The following is a 25,716-nucleotide window of genomic DNA, read 5'->3' on the forward strand; positions in this document are numbered from 1 at the left end:
CATGAAGAGAGGCGCAGAGAGACAAATCAGCAAAGACGACGGCGATGACATAGAGGTATGATGGTGCTTTTCATTAGCTTGGCTGGTCATTGACGCGAGTAGGAAGTCGAAGACCCTGGCAAGGGTTTCCAAAAGGCAGACGAGTCCGTCCTCACAAAGCGACAGTGAGTGTCCAGCAACTGTAGCAAACAATGCTTATTCTGTAACACCCAGAATACGTGGTTTGCCTAAGCGAACCATGGCTTCAAATAAGGCTTCGTCTTTCGCCGGACTCCCCAGTGCACCTCTTTCACCCGCGGATTCGGTGAGTACTTAGTCAATGCCTTGCAGATCTTTCCAATAAAAGTACATTCAGGAACCACCTGCTGCCCCAAAATTTGGTGGTTTTACAGGGTTTGGCTCAGGAGCTGGACCGAGTCCTTTCTCGTTCACCCCTCCGGCCGTCACTTCATTCGCGACCTCAAACGTTGCACCCTCTGTGTCTGCTGCTACGAAGGGCTTTGCATTGGTTGTACAAGCCGCTAGTACTGCCAATGCATCCCCGAGTACTTCAGATGAAGATTACAACGCAGAACTGAATTACTACAAGTCTATTCGTGGTCTTAACGTCTCCTTTTTGTCAGCAATCCAAAAAGCTGTAGACCAGGATCCCTTTATTGACATCGCGGGCCTTCTTGAGAGTTATAAGAATCTCCGGACTACCGTCCAAACAGAGCTTGATAGCTCATCCAAAGGCACTAACCAGAAGGCATCAGCTTCTGACCCTCCTGCGCTCGAGAAGACTGCACCTTCAGCAACTGGATTTCCCGTTCCAAAAGGCTTCTCTGGATTCGGTAGCTTTGGCTCTCCATCATTACCTCCTTCGTGCACGAATGGAACAGATAAGAGCTCGACATCCAATAGTGCCTTTCCCTTCTCTACATCAACTTCCAGCACGAACTCAACTTCAAGTTTCATTTTTGGTGCCAAAATGAGCGAAGACAACCCTGCACCATCTCCCTTTGGCACTTCGGAAGCCCCGAAATCGGCTTTTTCATTCGGGACTAAACCGAATGATGCCGGCTCGTCAAGTCCGAGCCCGTTTTCATTCGCCCCATTAGCCGCATCTGCACCTGCATCTGCACCTAGCAAGGACAAAGATAAAGATGATTCAAAATCCTCATCCGCATTTGGCACTAGTTCAGGCATTCCCAACTTCTTCGCGTCATCCAAGGCAGCATCGTCCACGTTCTCCGACTTAAAGCCAACATCAGCATTCGGCACCACAACCTCATTATTTGGTAACAGTACTGACCCAAAAACCCCATCATTCTTCATCCCAGGGTCCTCAGACCTATTCAACAAAGTATCTGGTAAAACTGATACGGGAAACGAAGAAATCAAAAGCACAAGCACTGGTCTATTTGGTAGCTCCTCCTTCACACCACCTACCAACGCTTTCGCATCTGCTGCCACCGACAAACCCACCAGTGCTTTTGGCACGTTTGGTGGAGGCTCGCCACCAAAAGGAAACGGATTTACATTTGGGAAGGCGGGAGGAGGGAGTATCGGCAATCCAGTAGGGTTTGGATTCGGCGTCGCGAAGCCTGCAGATGGGACTTCTGCGTCTTCAGCGAGCGCCCCCACGGAATTTAGTTTTGGTGCTCCGTCAACGTCAACCAAGTCTGTCTCTCCGCCAACTGACACCGCCAGTCGATCAGGGTCGCAACCTGTTGTTAGCGACGAGGGCACAGACGATGTAAAGTTGCTACCGACTAGTAATCACGATGGTGAAGGCGAGGGTGAAGAAGATGAAGAAACAACGTACGCTGTGAAGGCTAAAGTCTTCAAGCTTTCAAAGACTTCTGACAAGTCCGAGTGGAAGGAACTGGGTATTGGTCAGCATGTTTCTTTGTTTTGGTATCATCCACTATTAATCTTGCTGACTTCTGATAGGTATGTTCCGTTTGAAGAAACATAAGGAGACAGGCGCACGACGTGCACTCATGCGAAACAGTGCCACCGGGAGGATTGTCATTGTTAGTCTCCACCCTTTCGTATTCAACTCCAGTTGCTTACCCATGCATGCTGCTAGAACTTCAGGTTATTCGTTTCACTAACCCCAACACTGATGAAGACGATGGTATCCTTTGTTGGACACGATGAAGGTGCTCCGGCATCGTTCCGAATCCGTGTAAAAACGCCTGAGCTTGCTCAGGAGCTCAAGAATGCTTTGGATCGAGAGGTAGCAGCTGTCAAAGAGTCGAATTGAGGGGCTTGTAATTTCATGTCTCTAATATTCTCCATCTCTAATTTTACATACTCCCTCGTATACCTCTGCCTATTCACTGCGCATTTCCATATTCTTTACTCATCGCATTATCTAGCATAGTTGCGAGCATTTCTAAGAAGGGCTCCCTTCGAGTTGTTGAAGACCCGGGCACCTTCGCCCCTTGCATCATAGATTGTACTTCGGACCATATCTTACACGTACGCTGCGCCGTTGAGGTATGGATAAGACAGCTATTTAGCATTAAAATGACTTTGAGCGTTGTGCCATATGGAATTGAGCACGAAGGCTTCGCTGAGAAGCATCTCAATTTCGTGGTCTCCCCAGTCCTGCGTCGGGAGGGATTGCAGGAACATGATGATACCCTGACACACGTAAGATATGCAATCCTGACAAAAAAAAAGGTGGACGTACCTGGAAATCCATTTGCCGGAGCTTTTCGCTCCACTTGACAAGGAATGCAGAGCATACATAGAGGTGGAATTGAGAGAATGCATCCGCTCCTTCAGCCTGGGAGCATACGATCAATAACGCACATCCTATGAAAGGGTGACAAGCTAACCAGATAGGTGTCCCACATGCGAATCGTGTTTCTTACACTGATTTCTCGCATCAGAAGACAGTTCATCCAGCGGAAAGCGAACTGCATGAATTCAACATTTTGGGACTCGAGGTGTGCATACAGGGGAGCTGCTCGATCATCAGCAGCCATTGTGCGCAGGTGACAATGAACTTGCCATCGATACGTGCAACAAGCTCGGCCATGCGCTTGACACTTCGCTGAATGCCAGGTTGTGCTGAGATATAGTTATCCTGAATGCCGTCCAACAAACGTGACAAGCACCAAAACGAGTCTGCCTCGACAGCATTCAGGACAGCCGTCGGGAGCAGAGAGATATCGAATTCTTCCGGATCCGAATCTGCCAGTAATCTTAACGTTACACTGAACCATGAAATAACTTTGGCATACCAATGTAAGCGGAGAGGAAAACCTGGAAGAATGGGGTAACGAGGTCATTGATGCCTTGAACGTATCCACTTGCTGGGTGTCGTATTGCCCAGACATAGAGAATTCTTTCGAGACTCTACTTGCGGCAGAAATATCAACATCTGCCGGAATTACATCGCGAGCACTTACACGTTGAGTGGATGCCTGCATCCATAAACGTACACCAGGTCTCGTCCGTGGTACGTCAATCTCGATCTGATGCCATATTTGTTGGTCGACACCTTGGCGATCCCGAGCGAATGCTAATTCAACCAGTGATGAGTATTCTCCTCTCTTCCGTGCAAGAGTAGAAGCTCGAAGATTCGAGGGCAAAGGGAGGTAACCCTAAGCATCGACATTAGAAGGTAATGGTATACAGGGAAGATAACTCACGAGAAGAATCGGCCATACAGCAGCTCTTAGATCGTTTGGAGTACCCGCCCAAGCTAATTTACGGAGTTCGCCTATTTGTGAAACCTCAGGTACATGATCAGTGAAAGCCTACAAGAGCGCGCACTAATATTGACATCATCTTTGCCAAGACAATCAATGAATTTAATTCGTCGGTTTGTGCGAATTGAGCTTTCCCGCAGGAGCTTCTCGGCATCACTCGAACGTGGAGAATGACCCATCCTATGATTAAACCTTGGTTCTGGTGGTGGTTGAGGAGAACAGAGAAACCTGTGAAATGGATCTAGATGTCTGATTAGATGTGGAAAGCAACTTAATAAAAGTTAATACCGTTCATGATCTCAATAACATCAGATTTGATGGAGCCTTGGTCTAGTTTAGCTTTGACGCCAGTGCCAGCCTGCTCCATTTCTGGCTCGAAATCACCTACGACCATGTCACTGTCGACGTCTGCATCGCCATTTGGATCAGAATCTTTGGGTAACTTGGCACATAAAGCGTCTTGTGAAGTGCCAGATTTTCTAACCATTGTCCATCCACCCTTTGCGGGTTGAGAGGTATCGGCATTCGAAGGGTAGGAGCCTGGACTTGGCGCGCTGAGATGAGTGTAGGAGAATGAGACATTGGATGAAGAGGAGTTGCTAGAGGCTCTAGGGACTGATTTCGGTGCTGTTATCGGGGACTGGCGTCTATATGATGGAGAAGGGGGGAGCCGCCACGAATTGGAGATTGTGGACTGGCGGGGTGATTCAGAGTCTGATCCACTATCCCAAACATCATCTTCTCCCCAGTCTGCGTTAGATTTCGCATTGAATGATGAATGCAGACCAATGTGCGGTCGTGCAGGTGGAGGCTTAGCCGCCATCGTGTCACGGCGAGCCAAGTTATTATCTGCCCATTCGTGGTTAAGCATTAAGTATTACATTATATTATGTAATCAAAACATGCGCGCTATTAAATTTACCGCTTACTCGGAGGCCAGCTGCTTTTCTCTTCCGTATTCAAGCTTCAATGTCTTCAGAAGATAAAGATTTCAAAGGACGGTGTATGTACTGCAACACTGACGTCGGTCGCGACAAAGTCAAGACATGCGGTCGCTGCCGGTAAGTAGAACTCGCGGAGGAGCCGCTCCTCATTGCCTGCAATAAATATTAGCTAATCCTGGTCTTTGTAGACTGGTACGTTATTGTTCGAAGGAATGTCAGATCGCGTCGTGGAAAACGCACAAACTACGATGCAACCAGAATTTACGCGAGAGCCTTGCAAGCGACCCCGCCAGTAACGCCCTAAATACAGCCCTTTCCAAGTGGATCAATAACTGGAGGGATGAACTGCATAACTGGGCGATATGGGCAATGGATCTTGCAAACAGTCCACCGAACCGACTTGCTACGCATTGGTTAGTTGATCATATATGATCCCGTGCCAGCAATTAAATGTAGTGCAACAGCTTCGTGATCGAAATCGAGCGCCGGCCGAATCCCCCGAGCGCTTCCCAGTTCTTCCGGGTGAGCACTTTCCGTCGGTATCCTCAGTCCGTCTGAAATCCCACAGATGCATGGAGGAGGTGTTGAAACTCGAGCAAGCTTCATCGCACGATTGGAAGAAATAAACGAGGCCAGTGAGGAGACCGTTGCATGTGTAAATGAGCGCCGAGGCACCGACACCGCTCAAATTATCGTCCTCTGCGAGGATTTAATTCGATTCTTATGGTTCTCTCTCCGAGATGGTGGTGCATCCTTGCGGAACCGCGACTCTGCCATGTCCAAAGCACTTGCTGAGAACTGGCAACAAGGCATGATTAGCGCAATCGAGACTGGCCGCCGTGAGTGTAGGAGCCTTGCGCCTGACTAGTTCTAATTGTGCTCCAGCCCGAGCATCCAAGACTCATCTAGATAGAGCTGCAATCAAGGTCATAGGACCGCCTCCCATATGAGTTGATCATATCGCAGGCGGCTGCTCATGACGGGCTGAGCAGTTCGTCTACATACTTCTACGGACATTCTCATGCATTACATCATGTACCATATCGATAGGCAAGGCCCAAAGGATGATTTGAGCAAAACAATCAAAAAGGAATTACGCAGCAGCAGCGGCCCGCTTCAGGAAATCTTCTTCATCCCATCCATAGTAATCTTTTAACTTCTTACCGAATTCCTTGATCTTCACAGGGTACAGAGTGGGATCCGGGTGAGCTATAAAAATATAGATAAAAAAGGGAGCTAAGTCGGCGAGGTTGCACATACGCTTGTGGAATGTGATGGACTGTGCAAGCAGCTCAGTATCATGGTAGGATTGCTGGATACTGGATAACATACCCTATCTCCTTCATCAGGCGGATCGAATCGTACAGACGACCCAGCGGTACTGGGATCATATGAAAAGCCCATGTCACGCATAACCTGTGGACACGCATGAACATCCCCCGAGTCGAAACCAAAGAAAAAATGAAGCACCTTGAGGAAACTCTCCCACTTCATTGCTCCCCGTCTCTCGTCGTCTCCAGCGCGAAGCAGCTGATGCATGTACCCAGTTGTCTTCTTACCCAATTTCGAAAACCACGTGTGTTTGCTGTTCACCATATCCTTGTTTTCCTCTTTATCCTTAGCTTTGTCTTTGCCCTTGGCCAAGAACCCGCGGCTGAACATGGAGGCATGATCAGGACGAGATTTGATCTTCTCCTTCTGAGACATCTCCTGCAAGAAAGAATGACCAGAATGAGCCGTAGTCTGTTCTGTCAGCGGTAATGAAGTAGTCGACATGTTGAGAAGCGTTGACGCCGAGCTGTTCAAGCTGGCCCTCCTAACAGGATTCGGCTTTGAGGGACTAGAGGGGGGAGATGCGACCCGCGCTGCAGGTGTTACAGGAGACGCGGGGCCATCTTCGGGGAGGACAGGCAGATCCATGTCGGTCTTCTTCTTCTTCGGCTTCTTTTTCTTTTTCTTCTTGCTAGAAGAGGCAGTGTCAGCATCGGCGTCGTCCTCATCGTCAACCTCTTCAACTGTCGTGCGAGTATCTTTAGGCTGCGCAGAAGGGGCTCCTGCATAGAGATACATCAGGCCTGGATGCACGGGAAAGTATCGACGGACACCAACCAGCAGCATGTGGCGGCTTGGCCCCGAGGGACCTAGCCACTCGTTTGTTCCGAGGAGTCGGGAGGGGTCGCAGCGGAGGTAGCTCATCCTCTGGAATACCGGACAAATCAATCTTAAGGGCTGGAGCTGGCTTGGACTTTGAGGCAGTAGTCTTGGGAGTGAAAGTGCTCTTGCGAGGTTCACTGCGCTTCGCAGAACTGAGCTTCGCACTCGATGAGAACATGCGTCCTGTGTTCCGCAACCATTGTAAGCGGATGATAACCGTAAGAGCTGTTAACTCGACCTCTTAAAGAGCCAAGGAGCTTTAAGAATGGGTTTCCCTTCTTCTCCTCAGCTATCGCTTCGAACTCGGGCACTTCTGTCTTCGCATCGAAAAATTCGGGGATGGCCATTGCCGTGTCCATAGCCTCTCGTAACATATTGCGATATTGCTCGTCTTCATCAGAATCATATTCAGATTCCGTCTCGTACTCATCACTGTCATCGTCTTCATCCCCAAAGTTCTGGTCAGAGTCAACCATATCGTCGTCGCTGTCATCAGAGGTGTCGGAGACAGATTGGAGGTCGGGCATGGAGCCATCACTCTCGTCGTCTCCACGACCGTCGGTAATAGCGAGCAACTTCTTCGATGGTCGCTTGTGTCCACCGCCTTTCTTTCCGCCTTTGCTCTTGACTGGGATCAAACTCAAATTACCCCCATCGTCTGAATCTGAATCTTGGCCTGCAAAGTGAGGGACATAGAATGCACTCCATTGAGGTGTACGGCGGAGGGCTTCATCAAGCTGCCAAAGAGTATCTATGGACATGTTAGAAACGCTTTGGTAATTCTAGAGTTTATAATGTCAGGGCAACAGGACCGATAAAAAAATTACTACACAACGTACCACGTTGACGTGTTTCCACATGTCTTTGAGGACTGTCCGATCTTCAGTGCGACTGAGCGGAAAGACGAGGTCTTTGAAATTGGCGTAGTTATTCGATGCTTGCTGGGAAAATATCTGCGCATCAAGCCATTGCTCGTACTGCTCGGGCATCTTGCGAGGGGTCTGCTTCATCTTCTCACCCTGCGGTCCTAACAAAGGACTATCAAGAAGCTCCTGGAGTTCTAACACGACCTACGGATGCCGATGATCAGCTAGGGAGACCAAAAGACCTGCAGTTCTACAACATACAGATAATTCGCCGACGGCATCCCACATAGTCTGAGGAAAACGTTTTGCCTCTCTTGGGGACTCATCAACTGCATCGTGCAGAATGTGGTATAAAATCCTCTTCGGATAGGGTTGCTTGGGGAAACATAGCTCAATGATGATGGAGTCTAAGAATGACTTGCATGCATCCTTGAGACCAGCCCAGTCAAATGCCATCTCGGGTTCACCTGGATCGGTGTTCTCGACCGCCTTGAAGTAACGAGCATAATGAGCTGTCATATAGTTAGAGCGTGTGATGCACAAAATTGAAGATGTTGCCGTACGTGTAGTGGTGGCAAGCACAGAAAATTTCTTTTGACCAAGATCAACTAGGTTAGAGACCAAATCACAAACGATAAGATAACGAGATAGTAACCCCTGATCCCTTTGCAACTGGATGTGAGCCGTTGCGTCATCGAGGCCGGACTTCTCAAGCGCTCGCAAAGAGTCGAGCACGATCTTCCATGCAGAAGCAACCATGTACGTATTGTGAATCCTACATAGCCGGCATATGATTATTGGACCATTTCAAAATAGAGCATTAGACGTACCTGATTGCGATGATGGACGCCACATAGAAAGGATCTGATCGTACCTCTATGCCGTTCTTCGTTGTTCCGTATGGTGTACGAGCATTGAGCTCCTCGGTGATCTTACGATGAAAAGATTCCGGGTCTTGCAGATTAGTGATATCATCCAAATATGCTAGACCACATGAGACGAAGGTATAATTTAGGCATCTGATCGCGTACCATTGAACTGAGAGTCTGCGATCTTGATGCATTTTGCCAATTTCAGAGGTGACATGACAGCAGTTCGCGCGTGCTCGTTGACAAGGTCCTCTATCATCGTACCTCGAATGAGCGGATCGCGTGACAATCGACAAGTTGCCCAACTTGCCTGCAAGTAAATCAAGTTTTTCCCTACCACTCATTTTACTTGAAAGCATAACCTCCCCAGTGCCTCTTGCTCCAAATTTACCATTTCGTAACACCAGGGCTCGAGAAGTGGTTGGTTTGAGACCATTCTCATCTCGTTTACCTCCATGTTTTGAGGCTTGAACATGTCGTGGCCCTACTGGTACGAGGTCTCTTGAGGTAGAAAGAACAGGTGGCACTTTCGCAGGTTTTTTCTTGGACGCCATGGACGATGGATGCTAAAGGCGCTTTGCCAGATCGTGAGAATCTTTGCTTTTGTTTTGTTGACGGTAGGTCAAAGTGGCTCTACTCGCTTTAACGCCCCTACTACAGGAACTACCTAGTATTCAAGCAACCGTCGGCGACAAACCGTTTGGATGATTCTCGGGGACGGTATACTCACGGTCCGGAATTCTTGGTTCGCACGGATTTATTTATGAGGCACAGCTAAATCATGAATAGACAAGTGATGGTGGCGGGCGCCGTGCACCAATAGAACTTTGGTTATATCACTGCTACTCTGCGCTTTCCACGTTCCTCTCATATCTCTAGCGCGGTAATCGCCTTCAGGTGAGTACCTACCTGCCAAGTTCCAAGTAATGACTGGTAAAACGATACTGCCTCTGGGCGGTTAACACGGTAATTGCACCTCACCGATATTTGACATTGTGGTTGCGGTATGCGCGCTCACATGAAGAATGGGGCCTTAAAAGTGCAGTGCAGCGTATCAGGCTACCGCTTGCCCGTCAATCATCATTTCTCTGTGCATCCCAAGATATCCACCAATACTATCTCGCCGCCTATGACAACCAGTTTCTCATAGGAACTATCTCTCAATTTCTAAGCAAACTCACACCTAAATTATTGTACTACTAATCTTGAGGTTGAGCTTGCTTCAAGCCGGTCGCGTCCCTTGCACCTTCACTGCTCTTAATTAATTTTCGTGATAATCTCGTAATACAATGAATTGCTTTGCCGAGCGGCCCGAGCCTCGTCTGAAGAGATGTCGAGTTTCCGAATTTTATATTTGTATTAGGTAATAATACCCGAACAATAAATTTCGCCCCTCGAAGATTGCCTTAGAGACCCATATCCAGTACGAGCGCGCAGGTTGATGTAGCAGTGCCAGGTTGCACCGTTACTTCCTGCCAAGTGTATTTGTGTCCTATAAAGTCTTCATCTTTGTATCACTAGAGCTTCCGAGTTTCCCCAACTTCAAGTTTCTTTCATTACTTTTCGTTGAGGTTAAGCTGGTCTCCTCCTTGTGCATTATTGCACATTTTCATTCACTTCCTTTCGACACACCAATCGTTGTTTTTTTGATTCGACTCCGAGCAGCGCTCGATACACTCGCTTCTGCGGCCATCTACCTCTTTGTCAACCTCTTCAATCAATGGGAAAACTCATCTGGCACGAACTAAGTCGCTACATCTCCCTCACGGCGAGTGTTTGTACGTCGAATCCCCTTCATCTGGCGGAAATCATCTTACCTGACGTTTACAGATGCGGTATGGGCTAGTTTCTGGGGTTTCTTCTTCCGCAAGTTCTTTTGGGACTTCATCGGTGGCATCTTGCGCTCTCCCGGTGGTCTGCAGTAAGTGTCGGAAGACTTTGTGTCTTGAATTATATTCATGTTCTCTTGCATAGACCATCACCCAAGTTTGCTGTATTCATCACCATTATTGTCAAATTCCCTATTGTACAGATAATCACCATGGTCCTCGGGTTCATCCTAATTGCGGTGGAATATCCCATTCCCATCTTGAAGGGAACTGCTATATTTAGGAGCATCGCTCTTAGAGTGGTGTTACTGATCATGCAAGCCGCCGGAACGGTATTATTCTACCAAGTGAGTTTCCGTACTTCTTTGTTTTATCAGATATCTCATACAACAACAATACAATAGGGTACAAATGCGGCATTGTGGTCATTAATTGCTGCGATGTTCTATATCCGTGCATTGGCATTGAAAGAGAAAATGGAGGGTGCAATAAGAAACAAAGGCCGAGTGGATCAGGCTTAACGAGTACGTTTACACGCAGTGCGATTCCCGAATTTTCTGAACGGCATATACTGCCAGTCTGTGACTAGTACAGTGTACCAGTTTCCCTTTTCGATCTCTTTTTCTTCCCTGTTGTACGTACTTACATGTACAGTTGTATCAAGATGTCAGGCATTGGATTTTAGACAACATATGTTCACACGTGAACCTACTACGTGGGCGGCAATTATGTGTGTACAAGCGATCCGTTCGCCTTTGGACTTTCACTACCATGAATCACAATTAGAGATGTTTGTATACTACGTTTGCCGTAGAATTTTAGTCTCTTTTTAAAAATAGCGCTCGAGTGTCTCTACGACGACGTACTTTTAACAGCACAGTGTATAGCTATCCATGTGCGACCGAATCTGTGCGGAGATCAAGCCGCTTTTTCGTCGTCACATAACCAGGCCACAGGGGAAACTGCTCACGATCCACTGTCACCGCTGATGAAGAGCGGTGATGTGCTGCCTCTTGCGTTTCGTAGTACTAATACGTTTTCGACAGACATATTTCTTTTTATTGAGCATGTTATATTGACCTTGGGATTCTATCGATAAGGAGTTGTGTTTGGATGAGTTAACACTGCGAGGTAGTCTGGAGTTTGTTCAGTTGCGCCTGGTTCTTTGCGAGTATCTGAATCGAAGTACGATTCTATTCCGTGTCTCGGTATGTGTTTTTTTCTTTCATATTTCATTTATGGACACCGCAATCGCCCAGGGGACCACTGACTGCGAAAAGAATGCAGCGCATGCGGAGCCCAGGTGGAGGACGCACATGGCAGTCGTGCAAATTGCTTCCGCAGATTCAAACGCTCCGTGCTTATTGTTAAAAAAGCAATATACTACGGCTATGATTCACTGAGACTGAGTTACACATGGTCAGTAGTGTAGCGCTGTCAGCCAATTGAAAATCGTTAATCGTTGATCACTGCAAGATCGCACCTATCACTTTTGCAAAATCGCTCGTCTTTCATCGCCGTTCCTATCATTTTTCCGTCAAATTTTTCGCTATGGAGAAATAACATACAAAGATCATCTTTGCGAGCGATTTCAGACCTCCGGTGTACCATTATACTGCCCAGGACGTGATTGCTGTGAAAAGCCCTGTGAGTTGGCTGATTCTTGGTTGGTGGACGACGCGGTGGTTTGTATGGTAGAGTACAATGGCGGCGGGAATGTGCTCGGATCTGCGGGATCCTGCGTAAGAAGATGAGCATGGTGCATCACAAACATCATGGGCCCGGAAACATACATAGATTCGCGGAGGCTGCGTCATTTGAGGTTGGCTAAAATCGGCTGAGGCCGTTCTGTGAGAGCGACGGCGCCTGATGAAGAACCATGTTGCAAGACCTGCGATGACCCCAACTGCGACAATTCCTCCGACAACACCCCCAGCTGTAGCCCCAACGTTCGAGCTCTTCGAATTAGGCGTTGAAGATTCTGTGCTTGTGGTCAACTTGGATACGCTAGTAGTGAATGCGCTAGTAGTGGATGCGCTAGCAGTGGATAGTGGCGTGGTTGCATTAGATTCCGGTAAATCTACAAGAAAGTGAGCAACAGTGTTTGTACCACAGAAAATGATGCGCGTAAGCTGACCTCCATCCAGCTGCGCTGCAGTAGCGTTAAAAATGTTACTGGTTACCTTTGAAGAGATTTAGAGTAGGACAGTCAGGATGCCTCGTGTACCTACGACATCCAGATAAGCCCAATTTGGAACTGCAGTGCCGGTCGGAATGATCGTGGGGTATCTGCAAATCGAGTGAAATACATTTAAGATCACGATAGCTCAGACTAACAATTGAGTAAAAGCTGGTGAGCAGTATGTTTTCCAGGAACTCCAGCTGTAAGGGAATAAGCACTTCGTTTCAGTTGAGCATACTTCATGCGACTTACGTCACAGGAATGAGGCCCTGACAGACACCACACGCGCTTGTCATTGAATAGGTTACTGAACTGCATTGGCAAGGATTTGTTCCATCGAGCGGGGGACCTGAATATTGAGTACCCGCAGGGATAGCAATGATTTCATAGCCTGCCAAAAAAAATGAGTCGTGGAAGGTCAAGGCCCGCTGAGAGATGAAGGTCATACTTCCACCAGAGCAGGGGCTCCCAAGGTAGGCAGTAACTAAGCACGGGTTCTGATCACGACTGTTGTTCATCTAATCATACCATCAGAACTTGCAACTTCAAGGTAAAGCAAAGAAAATGGTGTACCCAACCAAAGGAAGAAAGACACGTTATATTGGCCACTATCTGCGCAAATGCTCCTCGGGGCGCAGCAGCTACCACCAGGGCAACTATTGATGGCCATGTCTTCAAGGTAAGTAGCGACATGACGGAAAAAGAAAGAAGGAACAAAACCGATGCTCAGCAGACTCTGGTTATATATAAGGTAGTCCCTCGCCATTAGCCCTTATGCGCAAGCGTCAAAAAGTTCTTCTTAGCAACCAGTTGATGTCAGGCGTCAAGCGAATTGGCTCCTCCAGATATCCTCGGCGCATTCCGAAGCTTAGCTATCCTCGTCCTCGGTAGACACATCCAGCTTGAAGTGTAGTCGCCAAGTGTAGGTATAAATTCATCATACTTCCATTTCACCAGTCGTCCGCATCAGATACATGCGTGCTGTGGCCCTGCGATGGGAAGATTCTAAGCAGTGTTCAGTAGGCCTGGATGATCGGATCTGCGTCCATGCCACCAAGATTCGTTCTTCCCACATGTGATGGTCTGTAATCAAAATTCTGGACGATCCAGTCACTCCGGAAACGACCCAACTCCATCAATCTAGTGGAGTAGCTGGTGTAGAGCCTTGTGGAACACAAACACCCGTTTCTCTCTACATTTCTCTGCGCCCGATCATCCGGCGCGCCGGGCCTAATCCTTAATACAAGCTTGAGGCGTGCATGTGAAGCTGTGTGTAGATCTAGAACGAAATAAAATAAACGTTCAACTGCAAATAATTGGAGTGGAAGTGAGCTTAGCGAGGAACGAATGTACGGTCCGGTGAAGAGTCAAAGCAAGTCAAAGCAACCACAAAGACAAAGAAAAGTGCGCCGGCTCCTTCCGACCACTCAAAATCGGTTTGCGGCGATATCCAGACGCTTTGATCTTGAACACAAAGGATCATCATCATTCCTTTCTCTAGTGATCTCATCACAGAAATCTACAAAGGGACGTAGACGTTCGGTACTGGTAAGTGAACGACTTCCGATGCCTGATAAGCACGCTCTGGATCTTCGCCTTTGATGCTCACCCACAATATTTAAGATACAGATCCTATCCACGAATTCCTTCGTCGTGGCGTACCGGTACACCAGTCACTTTTCCCCTCTTTCCTAGTAGTCGTGGAAGGATCGCACATCCGATGCTAGAGTTCGTGGTGAATCAAATGATTTTGCTCCCGTCGAGGACTTGACTTACTGCTGAATCTCGTCATCTCGTACTCATCTTCATCTGACTCTTCACCGCTCGCCTCAAACGAGGAGGTGGCTGGCGCGTGCCATTCTGCCTTCGACAGAAGAAACCGGTCTCTTCTGCTGGTAAGTTTTTTCTCGGCCTAAAGTATTTAGTTAGTTACTCATTCTATTCGTTGAGAAATTAGCTCACCTCTATCTTGCGGATGCCGGGGCACTTTCCCCTGTGCTTTACCCATAGTCCAGGGTAGTACCTGGAGCGCTTGTCAATGGTGATGGCTTTCTGACATCCGCGGCAGGTGACGGATGTGGGTTGGACGTCTTCGGTGTACTCGTCGTCCTGGAGCTCTTGTTTTCTTTCATTCTCCTTTTTTCTCCGCTTGCTACCCCCCGCAATGACTGTATCATGGCGATTACCGTTGTTGATGCACGAGCTCCGAGGAGCGAGCTGCGGAGAGCTCAGCCCTTGTTGTGCGTCGTGTTTGTCGGAACGGGGAGGTGCATGGTTGAGCCCGTAGAACCCGCCCTTGCAGACGGGCGAGTGGCCGTTGATCAGGCGACTGACCGTGGGCCAGTCGGTGCCATCACCGTAAACGAAAACAACCGGACATCCGACCCTGCCACAAGGTAGCATATGGGTTCGGGCGGTTGTTTGTTTTATGGTGGGGTTTCGACTGGCGACGCAGTCGTTGCTTGTTGATTGCATGGCGGCTGAGGGACTGGGGGTTGATTGTTGCATTTGTTTTACTGGTGGAGTGCCCTTTGGGATGTATGTGGGGAATTTGCTGGAGTGGCGCGAGGTTTTTCTTTTGAGCCTGCCTCCGCGGAGTTATATTGTTCACCATCAAATACACGTGTTTTTTTTTTCATTCCGACTTTTGTCCATCGAGGGTACTGGGTGTTGAACACTACTGACTAGTTTAAAGGGTTTTTCTATAACACTGGACTCGCAAATGCCCCAGCAGGAAGATATCCCGTCAAAGTTGGGTGACTGACGTTTTCGTACTCATTTACGCTGTAAGGCACACATGGTTTTCCAGCCGGACATTCACAGTTATGAAAATCATACAACGCAGGCTAATGCTAATTCTCTTGTCACTCTTCTAGATGAGTTGTCCATTCAAAGGTTCTCCAAGCTGTAGGGTACATCTTCTCTTGGTGAACGTGAATATTGTCTAACACGATCATTCCAGACAAACACATCAGCACAGAAGCACTCTCGCCGCCGCCAGGACACTCTTCGATTTTCCCACATGTTGAAAACTTCTTTAGGCCTACAATGGGGATGGTGAAGACACTTAGTCACGATAGCGGGTGATCAATTACCATCATCTTGTCTAGTATCTTTACATGCACAATCCTAGATTTCGCCCACGTAGTTCCTGAATTTCGTGGACAGGGCTTCAACTCAAGCACGCAAGATGCAGTAGGTTCAGTGACCATACTTCCGTTCAAGTGACTTTATCAATTCATATAGTTCAATCTGGAGTGAAAATTCGCCCTGACCGCAAAAGTACCTCGATCTTTACTGAAATTCTATGATGAAGAACGACTTCCAGTCATACAAAAGACGTTTGATCTCAGTCGTAACTTTTCTTAAGAAAAGAACTGTAAATTTACGTGTTCAGGCTTGGTTGGATTAGCAGTGGTGTGGTGTACAGCGATGTGATGGGGTGGGTTTTGACGTTGTACATCCCTGATACAACCATGGTTGCATGAACCGACGGCATTGCTACAAAATGTGTTTATGAACTGGCGCTGTCGATAGTTCTCTAACAGACTCCGATACATGTATTAATCTCGATTTGTCTCACACCCCGGTGACCAAATATTAACGCGCAGTTCAGTCATGAATGCCTCTGATATCATATCCGCATTACCCAGTCGGTTCGAAGCTGCGCAATCTTCAGGGGATCTATTTTTCTTCCCGTCGGAAGTGAGCAAGCATGAGGAGATCGGAGTAGAGGTGTGTTTCCGTCCGCTCCTCATCATCACAACGGTATCTCAACGAACGAGTGATCGCTCCACAGTGGGAGATTCGTGTATGTACGGCGCTTCAGAAGAAACCAGTCGCGTCTCTACCTGCTGGGGAAGCAGGACTCGCATCATCTAATCAGTCAGACGAGAATTCCAAGAAATCTGATCCATTTGCACCTCCGTATGTCTCGAATCTCCATGTCGGTGATTTACGCGACGAATCGTCTGGGGCGGAATATGGTGTACTGGTACGCTCGATTTTCTCCTCACGAGCGTCCGGGTCTAGCTCAAATGCATCCAGCTAAACAAGTACTCGGTCGTCCCTCATCATTTCCTTCTTGTAACCAAAGGTTCCCTGCCAAAGCTACCTAAACACCATGATGACGCACTGATGCATATGATCGACAGAATTCATGCCGCAAAACTCACCCTTACTCCCTCACGATCTAGTCCAAACTTATCTGCTCCTCCTTGCAGCCCGCAAAGCACGTAAAAACTTCTTCGCGTTCTACAACTGTGAGGATCTCTCATGACGTCACGATCTGATGGCAAGCTTATACTGAGTATTCATCAAAGGCGGATCAAACAGCGGAGCCAGTCAAGACCACAAACATATCCAGTTCATCGAAGTCGAGGAGGATGGACCTCCGATCGAAAGATTAGCCAGAGCCGCGAATCTTGAAGTCTCAGGTACTCTATGCTGCTGCTCTCCCAGATATCTATGATCGAACCAAGCTTACCCCCAGGCAAACCCTTTTCGCTGTCATCCGTACGATATGCAAACCATGTATATCGGCTTCCGACTCTGTCGAATAGCGCATCGCCGGAGCAGCTCGAACAAACGTTGTTCCTTCCGTTTCTAGCCCTCTTGGATCTTGTGATTTCGACCGTACGACATGCCCCGGATTACCCGTCTGGTACCCCCTCCTATAATGTGATTCTGACATTGGAACACATGCACCTGATCCCGCGACGCTGGGAAACCTATACCCTAGGAGAGTCGGGGGCGACGCTGGGCGTCAACTCGCTTGGGTTTGCTGGCATGCTGATGGTGAAAAGCGAGTCCGAACGTCAGGCATTAGAGCAAGAGAAGATCGAAACGGTCCTGAGAGGTGTTGGTGTGGAAAGTGTGCATGAATTGCAAGTTGCTGGTACATCGATGGAAGCGATGGATGAGACAAGTGCTTGATAGTAATGTATACATGATCGTAGAGATTTCATACACGTACGAGGCAAAATTTCTACTCGAAGGATAGCAAGAAATAGGAAGCGTTCAAGACTATCAGAGATCATTGACCAAGAAAACCCTTCACTCTCCACATGGCGTCCAAGGAAGCAAGCTGAGAGATCCGATCAGCAGCGTTATGATTCCTTTCATTTGATAACCCTGAGAGCGCTTACCAGTTGGACAAAACCCTCTTCTCTGATGACTTGTGCTACGATGGATTCTAGCTCTGCATGAGAGAGCTTGTGAAGGGCTGGATTGTCATGCAGTGATGCAACAAGCTGGGTCCGAGTCGGATTACGATTTTCTAATGATCGACTTTCCGATTGAAGAGATCGTGTGACGCTCGAAGGCAGTGGAGGTGGGGGCATCGTATTCAAACTACTACGGGTAGACGAGGACGGCTGGGAAGAGTCGGGTAAAGAGCCTTTGGTTGAGTTGATAGAACCAGACGGTGCTTGACATTGGCTGGACTTTGGGACGGTTGTCCGAGGTGTTTCTGGAGGTGTAAAGAAGGTACTATCATGAGATGGTGCAGCCACAGAAGTCGTTTTCGTAGAGTTGCTGGTCAGTGTCAGAGGTGTGAACCTAACGGGCGTCGATGGTGCGAATGTGGGTAAATTGGATTCAGATGATGGATTGTCTGAAAGAAGTATAGTGGACGCTGATCTGAGGGGAGTTGTGCCCATTGACGGCCGAGCTTGTGAAGCAGCTGGGAGTATAGTACCTCGACGGGAAATGTCGTCAATAAGGCCTGTCGTAGCCACACTAGGGATGCGAGTGACCAGAGGCTGCGGCTGTGGATTCAATCTACAAGGGCAAACAGGTCTGACAGCATCGATGAACTGAGCTGCGTTCGTTGCAGTGGTAAATGTGATCTGAATGCGCCGATATACCTTGAAAAAACAACACTTGGTCAAAAAGATTGGAGCGAACGGCATATATAGGTACTGGCTGATGGGTCGAGTCTGCTGTTCTCGGGTGCAGATAGCGAATTCCAACAACAGCATCTCGATAGACAGCTCTGAGAGGAAGGCCATGGTCAGGTTGCCCAGAATTTGTCTTGGAGTTTGAGATCGATGAGAAGGAGAGCAAATCAAGATCCTCCTGGAGGGTTATGCTTTTAGTGTGATTCGTTTTATCCCGTAGTAAGAGCCTACGAGAATAATCTCTCTCTGATCGACGTCCGCGCTATTGGTGTTGCTGTCAAAATTCCACACAACTCGAAAGCGGACAGAGACAAGATTTCCTGTGGAAGATTTCTTCGCGTCCAAGTAGAGGTTGATAACGGGGTGGACGAAATGTTGCCATTCTGCATCTGTAGCGGGGTTCTGAGAGCTCGATGATGAGCTCGTAGTAGGATATGAACGCGAATATTTTGCTAGTGGAAAAGTAACAGACGTCGTCGTGAATTGAGCCATTTCGTGGGTGTAGTGTTGCCGCGAAGTGAATTGAAGTGGAAAATTGACGCACTTCGGTACACGAAGTGGCAACAATTTTTACTTCGATTCACCTCTCGAACACTTCATCTGACTTCGGAACAACGAAGTCAACTGAATTCTCACGTTTTTGAAGCGAGGAGAAGTTACCTCGAAGTCAACACTAATCAGGGCGGATCGTGTTGCTAAAAGTCCGCTATTGCATTGCCAGGTAGCCGCAAGTAACACTAGTCTGTGTTCTGTGATTGAGGATCGTGGAACTTTGAGCGCGCGATACTCTCCAGGGTCTGGTGAATATGGTGATGGCCAGCGCTCGCGTGTCTGGTCAATTCTAAAATGCTTAAATGTTTCCTGATTTGGCCACCACTCCGGTCCACGAGTACATCTGATCTAGCGACATCTCGTCACCTTCGGCATCAATCCCTGATACTTAAATTGAAGCCGCATCATAAAATGCGGCTTTTTCAGTTTCGCTTGACGCTGCTCTATACTACGTTCACCCCGTCGTGAACGTCTCTGGTGCATACTAGTACCTCTTTGCGACCCTCTCGACGACCTTCACATGTGTTGTGGTTGCAACGGCTATGACTCTGAATCGGACCCCGATTTAACGGACCTGGACACGGACTCGGACACGGACTCACTGGAAGATATCACTAGCAGTAGCCAATCTAGCGACCTGAGTGAAGTGCCCGGCAAAGACGGCGTAGCTGACCATGGCGGAGATACACATAGTAAGCACCGTCTCTTTTTATCCACGCGAAATTATTCACCAACTTTTGCTTTAAAGCTTCAGATAAACAACCCGCGGCAAAGCGCGCCAGGGCAGACCAAGGTTCCGATACCGGAACAGCACCAGGAGCAAAAGATTTTGGCACAAAAAAGAAAATTCTCGATCCCCTTTTTACCGTGCCAATCGATATTCTTCTCGAGGTAAGTTAATCAGCATTGCGCATGCATCTTACTTATTCGTCTGGCCTCCGCTTCAAATTAGATCTTTGGCCACTTAGAGCCACTGGACCTCTTACGTCTGTTCCGCACCCATAAGGCTTTCCGCCAGGTTCTATCATCTAACCATGCAGCCTCAGTCTGGAAAGCTGCTCGCGTCAACCGTGGCGGTGTTCCCGACTGCGTGCCTGGCATGTCCGAGATCGAATGGGCCGAACTATTATTCAATAATTCTTGCTGTGAAGTTCGTCTGGTTTCCATTTACAACTTTTGTACTTTCGTGACCACAAGCTCAGGAATGTGGCAAGAAGGGAATATGGAGGATAGACTTCGGTTTGAGGCGCAGAATATGTCGCCTTTGCCTCAACGAGGAGTGAGTACACTTTCTATCATCGTGCTCTTCTCTAGCCAATAATTCGTCAAGCCTGGTCTGTGACGAAGCCTTTTCATATGATTTTCCTGAATACGATCCGATCATCCTGGATTTCATCCCATTCAGTAGCAGTGGGTGCCGTCTTACTATGACTTATCCGTATCTGATCTTCCTGTGCAGTTCGTGTTGACGACCACGATCATAATGACTGCAGGATGTTTTGGCCAAAGGACATAGAGAGAATGGCAAAAGAGTTGGAACCGTACCTCAAGCCAGGTGCCGAACAAGCACTAGAAGATTTCAAGCAATCACGCAAGAAATATATTGATTCCAATATTGATGTAAGATTCCTACAAGTGGTTTTGCTAAATCTAACAACTTCGAAGCATATATCAATCTGTGATGCTTGGACTGGCAAGGATAATCAACGTCGATTGGAGCGTGCCCGTCAGCTTCGTGACCAAAATTCAGAGTTGTAAGTAAATTCCATAGATTCGTCATCTAATCGTGTCTTGATCTTCTCCTAGGTTTGTAGCTAGACTGATTGCTCTCGGACACAATGCCAAAGATGTAAAGCGCATGTTCGATCGTCGTCACTACGGCATACTAGATAAGGAGCTTACCGACGCGCGTCAGTGCTCTGCTACATTCGAAAAGATCCGTCCTTACGTTGACGATTTTTAGGCTGGAAGCGTTTAATCCCCAAAGTCGAGTATAAGCTTGCTGAATTACAGGAAGAATGGCGCCTCCAGAGGCAAAGCGAGGTATCGTTTCTCCGACAGTCTCGCCTGTTGACTCTGTACAACAAATACGTGCTGCCGTTGCCACAGGGTATCATACCTCCTGTCGCAGATTTCTTGAAGCTCTCTGACGTTGCGGAATTTATCAAAAGCCCACGCGCTGAGGATGGCGCAAGCGATTATCCACCTTGCGATGCCTTTGCGGAAAGAATTCCCGAGTTTTATGCTGAATATATGAATAAAAGGAAGCTCGAGCTGACGCGACTCCTTGCCCTCTCTGCTGATGCAGTGCAAGATACCACGACGCCACAAAGCCAGGGAATTGAAGCCCCTGATGATATGTTGATGCAGCTGGCAACCTCTATTGTCCAATGTACTCACCCGCGCTCCCAGGCCTTGCCATTGATTACATGGGACAAAGTGCAGCACCACCGGTTTCACGATCGAGGTATGGCCCATAGTTACGAACTATCGGCGGCGACATCGCCTTGCATATTTTCGATCTCTGAGCGTGGGGTGGCCGCTGCACGTTCTTTGTTAACCTTGGTCGGTCTCAATGCCCAAACTACGACAGCAACCACGATGGATAGCCTCCAATGTCGCTTTTTCTGCTCCAACTGTTCTCCCAAGTCAGAGAATGGAGGAACCTACCGGATGGCAATGGACTGGCGCCAGGGCGTTCGTCTTGCGTTTGTGACTTTGATGCTATGCTCACCGTCTTCCAGGTTTTCCATTACGTTCAAGAACGAAGTCCATCGCACAAAGAGCCTCATTGGGAATTATTAAGTGCTGCGCAACTTCAAGTTGTCCAAAGTTGCCCTGCGCCCGAATATCCCGTAGCCACTGAGCGAGTGTGGCGTTGCAACCACTGCATTTTGTACAGGAACGGGCCGGCTACAAAACCTATCGTGATTAAGCATACAAGATCGTAAGACATCATCTGTTTTACCTGACGTTTTTTTGATGTTTACGTAATAGGCATGTATTAAAGACACCAATTGAAGGAACTGACTTTAGCTATGACCAATGTGCCGTCGAGGAACCGCCTCCAGCAACGAAGTTCTTCGTTACCCCTCAGACTAGAGTTCCTGACAACTCGACATATCGCTGCCAACATTGCAACCGCTCAACTCGGACTTTCAAGTTGCAGGGCGTCAAGGCGCACCTCAAAGCCAAGTAAATGAGAATCTTGTCAAATGGTCCGGATCCGCTACTCATTGATTTTTTCTTCAGGCACAAGATCATATACTCAAGTGAAGGGCCAGACTTTTCTAGAATCGAGTAATTACATCACACTTTAATCATTCGTAACCTCCTCCATACAAAGCTCAGCGCTCAGCAGTTACATACACCGTCTACATCCCTAACCCTAATGTTCAAGTATATACCGGGCTTTGATCCACAGTACTAGGACGGTTCCTTAAGTATGCCGACTGGATGCCAACCTGTGTGGATATCTGATTCCGTATCTCTTACGATATCGTCTTCAGAACGTGTTAATATAATAGGACTCGGATCACACCATTCTTGGTGCTGGGCCAGTCTCCTATACAGCTTTCAGTCGAACGAAAATAAGCATTCCTTCTCCACTACTATAATTTGCTCCATGATATTGTGTACAGGTGCCGTCAAGACTGAGGATATCATCCGGCATGTTTGCAAGCTTTAGGCGTCGAGAAGTGGAATGAGATATGATTGCATTGACATAATTATCATGGAACTTAATATGTATAAGGCGGTGTTAGTTGTTGCTAGTTGAAAATTTTGAAATACGCACACCTGAACAAATTTCTGCCCTTCAGATAAGACGACAAGGCAAGACCACAGACCCTTCAAGCACCATTGCCGTTCCAGGTAAAGCCCTAAATATGCGGTTGGACTGGAGTCATCCTGTGGATCTGGAGCATGCAAGAGATGCGTGGCCCAGTTTTGACAGGCGTACTTCTCGAAGCTGAATCCCGAATTGCCTCGAATTTGAAAGCTGTCGGCAAACGCAAGCTGCGGAAAGCTAACATACCACTTCCAGTCAACAGATTCGATCTTGCCCCGCGTTCGCAATGGCGAAACTACTTTCCCACTAGCGGGATGGCATTCAAGAGTCGTATTTCCATCGCTAACACCGAGACGGCGGCATTAGTTGCAGATTCATTCGTTCCTAGCGGTTCGAGGGATGAAGTTGTAGAAGCGTAACCCGGTGAGTCACGTACCGATACTTAAACTCTTGAATCTTCCTGGCAGCAAGCTACAATAGATTGATGCGGAACTGAGATCAATCACATTGTGATACTGACACAACGCACTTCCAATGACAAAGAAGAAAGCAACCTGACCAGTGTGATGCTGATAATGAGCATGCTATCGATAAAATTGCTGAATGAGGCGGGTTGCAGGTCACGTGAGGTTGACAGAAAGGCGGGAACTTTCGAAAACAACCATACTTACTTCCGACATCGACTCGGAAATTTAGGGTTATGGACCCAAGTGGGTCAACTTCAAGTTAGCAAGGTTACGTGTTGGGCCACCGAGATGAACACGAGCAAGGGCGTGATAGTGCTATTCAAAAGAATATCCGTGTCAAGACAATGGGCGCAGTGACCATCTCCTTCAATAAGTACTACTACTACAATATCATACCAAATGCACGTAGTAAGGGGGCGAGAAAGTGTGTTGATCGTGACATACCATTTTGAAGCGTGTGCGTTCTGATATATCCAACCGTTTTCAAAAACATTCAGGTTACCGGGCTTCAAAAACCAGTTCGTCAAGATGCTCTTCTGGGATGAAGTGAGATATAATCGGTATGTGATGATATCGATATTACCCCTCTGTTGACTGCACAAAGTAAATTGATTTCTTTAGCAAAAAAGTTCGTCATGTCCGTGTTTATGGCACTTAGTGATGTGCGGGCCCGGCTTGGCCTGAAAGCCCCAGCTTAGGCCTGGCTTTGGGGGGCTTGGGCTTTCAAAAATATCAGGCCCAGCCGTGGGCCAAAGCCGCGGCTCGGCTCGGGCTAGTTTTTTTGCTATTCGTCGACCTTGATTATGATTAAATGTGCCTGCGACGAGATGATGAACACGTGAGTTGAAACGCAACGAGAGCATGATGGTTAGCATTTTGCTGCCAGAACCAGCTCACAGTTAAGTTCCTCACAGTGTACGGGTGCAACTGTTTGTTCCATTTGCATCAAATAGAAACCACAGAGATTTTGATACCTCGACACGAACGGCTAGCTCCGCTATTTCAACGATGAAATTGCCGAATCGAGCTGCGCTGGTCCACAAATCGAACAATTGTGGACTCTTAGTAAGTATTCAGATCCACAATATGGCATTGGTCATTCGTCTGGTGACTTTAGAACGCAACCACCAACCACTACCATCCAATACGCTTTTGAGTCTCACAGACCACTCCAACTTCGTTCTTCGAAACCCACTTACTGTTATTCATACTATGGACGCATTCGCATCCATCGCCTCGCAGTTTTACCCATCGAACGATGGTTTCTCAGGGGATTCCGACGGACTCCCCGTTGACCATGAACATAAACCAGAGCTACCTGGTATATTTTGCGTCATTGCTTGATGTCGATCGTTGCTTTTGCGACAGTGCAAACCTTTTTTCATTGCTCGCCGATCAATTCAGTACTAAAGTACACTTTGGCAGTCATTGAGCTTGCGACTACCGTCTATTCATCTTCTCTCACCATCAATCTCGTGTACATTCCACTCTTTTGTCGTCGTTTTCCAGTCGTGGGATATCCTGAAGGGATGTCGCTTGTACAACAGTGTAAACCTCTTTTCATTGCTCGCCGATCAATTCGGTACTGAAGTACACTTTGGCAGTCACCGAGCTTCCGACTACCGCCTATTCATCTTCTCTCACCATCAATCTCAATCTCGTGTACCGTCCACTCTTTTGTCGTCGTTTTCCAGTCGTGGGATGTGCTGAAGTGACTATTGAAGGTAAAGACAATAAGTTAAGCTACGTGATACATTTCTCAACCTTTGCACAATACAGCAGCACCACAATCACACTCGGTGACCAATAGACAGGGAACAGCGCCCGCGAAAGCGGCCGAGTACGCGTTATATATTATGCAATTCGCTAGCACATATGCATGATCCTGTTTATGAAAGTCATCTCATCTTCGAAGGGCGGCGCGTCTAAAACGGCCGGCGGGAACGGCGGACTGATGGGGGTACGCCTCACATCAGGGCATTCGCGCGCCCAAGTGCATCGGGGACACTGGGGGTCCCCTAGACTAGTTTTCCTCCTTATAGTACTACTCTCCATATGACATGAAAATGGATATATATGTATATGTATATAAAGACAAGGAACAGGCTGAGACTGGCACGTCGGCACAAATAAAAATACAACTTTCCGTATAACGAACGAGAACGAAGCAAAGTCTTCAACCATAAGCCCGACATTGAATACTGCAAATACTTTCTCTACTCGACCCGGCCTGCTTTAGAGAACTTGCATCGTCACACTCTTGTGTATATATTCGAATCTTCCAAGCCTCAGGCTGGTGCTGTAAGGTTGCACATCTGCTGTCAAGGTGTTCTTTCCTCTTTTAATTTTAAATTCACTCTTTGCCAGCGAGCAGCTGCGTATGGCGTAGTCCAAGTACTCTATATTGGAAATATAATGCCACCAGTTTCACGACACGGGTAGAACCTGCTACC

General features: G+C 47.7%; 12 protein-coding genes across 12 annotated transcripts; 7 read left to right on the forward strand and 5 right to left on the reverse strand.

Annotated features, from left to right (window-relative positions):
- Position 1: 1 nt before the first annotated feature.
- On the forward strand, positions 2–2,251 carry EDB93DRAFT_1248622 (uncharacterized protein; the record flags this gene model as incomplete). Its single annotated transcript, XM_041452741.1, has 6 exons — positions 2–55; positions 103–164; positions 214–304; positions 356–1,877; positions 1,936–2,018; positions 2,075–2,251. 6 exons carry the CDS (start codon positions 2–4, stop codon positions 2,249–2,251), a joined length of 1,989 nt encoding a protein of 662 aa, XP_041309569.1.
- A 251-nt stretch (positions 2,252–2,502) lies between these two features.
- On the reverse strand, positions 2,503–4,533 carry EDB93DRAFT_1239667 (rab-GTPase-TBC domain-containing protein; the record flags this gene model as incomplete). The annotated part of the gene is made up of 9 exons (XM_041451667.1): positions 2,503–2,634; positions 2,684–2,779; positions 2,832–2,959; positions 3,007–3,189; positions 3,240–3,354; positions 3,408–3,602; positions 3,651–3,721; positions 3,775–3,951; positions 3,999–4,533. The coding sequence occupies 9 exons, from the start codon at positions 4,531–4,533 to the stop codon at positions 2,503–2,505; spliced, it is 1,632 nt and encodes a 543-aa protein (XP_041309570.1).
- Positions 4,534–4,645: 112 nt separating this feature from the next.
- Positions 4,646–5,747, forward strand: EDB93DRAFT_210720 (uncharacterized protein). The gene is made up of 5 exons (XM_041455718.1): positions 4,646–4,771; positions 4,843–5,067; positions 5,119–5,176; positions 5,223–5,493; positions 5,540–5,747. The coding sequence occupies exons 1-5, from the start codon at positions 4,680–4,682 to the stop codon at positions 5,602–5,604; spliced, it is 711 nt and encodes a 236-aa protein (XP_041309571.1). The 5' UTR covers positions 4,646–4,679; the 3' UTR covers positions 5,605–5,747.
- EDB93DRAFT_1081918 (uncharacterized protein) lies at positions 5,748–9,097 on the reverse strand (the record flags this gene model as incomplete). Its single annotated transcript, XM_041445659.1, has 12 exons — positions 5,748–5,863; positions 5,915–5,933; positions 5,987–6,070; positions 6,125–6,705; positions 6,764–6,991; positions 7,047–7,590; positions 7,648–7,878; positions 7,936–8,186; positions 8,238–8,449; positions 8,505–8,658; positions 8,706–8,778; positions 8,831–9,097. 12 exons carry the CDS (start codon positions 9,095–9,097, stop codon positions 5,748–5,750), a joined length of 2,760 nt encoding a protein of 919 aa, XP_041309572.1.
- An 828-nt stretch (positions 9,098–9,925) lies between these two features.
- Positions 9,926–11,244, forward strand: EDB93DRAFT_1223807 (uncharacterized protein). The gene is made up of 4 exons (XM_041451183.1): positions 9,926–10,321; positions 10,374–10,464; positions 10,518–10,719; positions 10,777–11,244. The coding sequence occupies exons 1-4, from the start codon at positions 10,264–10,266 to the stop codon at positions 10,891–10,893; spliced, it is 468 nt and encodes a 155-aa protein (XP_041309573.1). The 5' UTR covers positions 9,926–10,263; the 3' UTR covers positions 10,894–11,244.
- Positions 11,245–11,963: 719 nt separating this feature from the next.
- Positions 11,964–13,247, reverse strand: EDB93DRAFT_1248627 (uncharacterized protein; the record flags this gene model as incomplete). Its single annotated transcript, XM_041452742.1, has 8 exons — positions 11,964–12,110; positions 12,166–12,452; positions 12,510–12,555; positions 12,604–12,661; positions 12,710–12,754; positions 12,807–12,945; positions 13,003–13,072; positions 13,128–13,247. 8 exons carry the CDS (start codon positions 13,245–13,247, stop codon positions 11,964–11,966), a joined length of 912 nt encoding a protein of 303 aa, XP_041309574.1.
- A 1,256-nt stretch (positions 13,248–14,503) lies between these two features.
- Positions 14,504–15,180, reverse strand: EDB93DRAFT_1134279 (uncharacterized protein; the record flags this gene model as incomplete). The annotated part of the gene is made up of 2 exons (XM_041449067.1): positions 14,759–15,180; positions 14,504–14,722 (listed from the first exon to the last, which is right to left on the reverse strand). Coding segments are annotated over exons 1-2 (514 nt in total), but the record flags the coding sequence as incomplete, so codon positions are not given.
- Positions 15,181–16,172: 992 nt separating this feature from the next.
- On the forward strand, positions 16,173–17,582 carry EDB93DRAFT_1270637 (ATP adenylyltransferase; the record flags this gene model as incomplete). The annotated part of the gene is made up of 6 exons (XM_041454321.1): positions 16,173–16,289; positions 16,354–16,548; positions 16,602–16,650; positions 16,709–16,816; positions 16,877–16,990; positions 17,047–17,582. 6 exons carry the CDS (start codon positions 16,173–16,175, stop codon positions 17,487–17,489), a joined length of 1,026 nt encoding a protein of 341 aa, XP_041309576.1. The 3' UTR covers positions 17,490–17,582.
- A 7-nt stretch (positions 17,583–17,589) lies between these two features.
- On the reverse strand, positions 17,590–18,946 carry EDB93DRAFT_1239672 (uncharacterized protein; the record flags this gene model as incomplete). The annotated part of the gene is made up of 5 exons (XM_041451668.1): positions 17,590–17,640; positions 17,702–18,044; positions 18,114–18,421; positions 18,477–18,632; positions 18,686–18,946. 5 exons carry the CDS (start codon positions 18,944–18,946, stop codon positions 17,590–17,592), a joined length of 1,119 nt encoding a protein of 372 aa, XP_041309577.1.
- Positions 18,947–19,284: 338 nt separating this feature from the next.
- On the forward strand, positions 19,285–22,763 carry EDB93DRAFT_210913 (uncharacterized protein). Its single transcript, XM_041455719.1, has 12 exons — positions 19,285–19,698; positions 19,755–19,897; positions 19,959–20,156; positions 20,209–20,285; positions 20,337–20,416; positions 20,466–20,626; positions 20,672–20,760; positions 20,813–20,916; positions 20,970–21,703; positions 21,751–21,953; positions 22,004–22,201; positions 22,259–22,763. The coding sequence occupies exons 1-12, from the start codon at positions 19,527–19,529 to the stop codon at positions 22,308–22,310; spliced, it is 2,211 nt and encodes a 736-aa protein (XP_041309578.1). The 5' UTR covers positions 19,285–19,526; the 3' UTR covers positions 22,311–22,763.
- Positions 22,764–23,056: 293 nt separating this feature from the next.
- Positions 23,057–23,206, forward strand: EDB93DRAFT_1066309 (uncharacterized protein; the record flags this gene model as incomplete). The annotated part of the gene is made up of 1 exon (XM_041444905.1): positions 23,057–23,206. A coding segment is annotated over one exon (150 nt), but the record flags the coding sequence as incomplete, so codon positions are not given.
- A 1,248-nt stretch (positions 23,207–24,454) lies between these two features.
- EDB93DRAFT_1327231 (uncharacterized protein) lies at positions 24,455–25,413 on the forward strand. Its single transcript, XM_041455081.1, has 4 exons — positions 24,455–24,630; positions 24,689–24,811; positions 24,868–24,987; positions 25,043–25,413. The coding sequence occupies exons 1-4, from the start codon at positions 24,522–24,524 to the stop codon at positions 25,144–25,146; spliced, it is 456 nt and encodes a 151-aa protein (XP_041309580.1). The 5' UTR covers positions 24,455–24,521; the 3' UTR covers positions 25,147–25,413.
- Positions 25,414–25,716: the final 303 nt, after the last annotated feature.

The sequence above is a fragment of the Suillus bovinus genome (genome assembly GCF_016758785.1).
Source record: "Suillus bovinus strain UH-Sbo-P2 chromosome Unknown EDB93scaffold_15, whole genome shotgun sequence".
Taxonomy (NCBI): Eukaryota; Fungi; Basidiomycota; class Agaricomycetes; order Boletales; family Suillaceae; genus Suillus; species Suillus bovinus.

Bases quoted from the DNA above. Each gene is read 5' to 3' on its own strand.
- EDB93DRAFT_210720 (XM_041455718.1), top strand. From the start codon at position 4,680: ATGTCTTCAGAAGATAAAGATTTCAAAGGACGGTGTATGTACTGCAAC. The intron at 4,772-4,842 runs GTAAGTAGAACT...TGGTCTTTGTAG, and splicing joins AAGACATGCGGTCGCTGCCG to ACTGGTACGTTATTGTTCGA. The intron at 5,494-5,539 runs GTGAGTGTAGGA...ATTGTGCTCCAG, and splicing joins CGCAATCGAGACTGGCCGCC to CCCGAGCATCCAAGACTCAT.
- EDB93DRAFT_1223807 (XM_041451183.1), top strand. From the start codon at position 10,264: ATGGGAAAACTCATCTGGCACGAACTAAGTCGCTACATCTCCCTCACG. The intron at 10,322-10,373 runs GTACGTCGAATC...TGACGTTTACAG, and splicing joins CTCCCTCACGGCGAGTGTTT to ATGCGGTATGGGCTAGTTTC. The intron at 10,465-10,517 runs GTAAGTGTCGGA...TCTCTTGCATAG, and splicing joins CGCTCTCCCGGTGGTCTGCA to ACCATCACCCAAGTTTGCTG.
- EDB93DRAFT_210913 (XM_041455719.1), top strand. From the start codon at position 19,527: ATGTGTTGTGGTTGCAACGGCTATGACTCTGAATCGGACCCCGATTTA. The intron at 19,699-19,754 runs GTAAGCACCGTC...TTTGCTTTAAAG, and splicing joins CCATGGCGGAGATACACATA to CTTCAGATAAACAACCCGCG. The intron at 19,898-19,958 runs GTAAGTTAATCA...GCTTCAAATTAG, and splicing joins CAATCGATATTCTTCTCGAG to ATCTTTGGCCACTTAGAGCC.
- EDB93DRAFT_1327231 (XM_041455081.1), top strand. From the start codon at position 24,522: ATGGTTTCTCAGGGGATTCCGACGGACTCCCCGTTGACCATGAACATA. The intron at 24,631-24,688 runs GTGCAAACCTTT...ACACTTTGGCAG, and splicing joins CGATCGTTGCTTTTGCGACA to TCATTGAGCTTGCGACTACC. The intron at 24,812-24,867 runs GTAAACCTCTTT...ACACTTTGGCAG, and splicing joins GATGTCGCTTGTACAACAGT to TCACCGAGCTTCCGACTACC.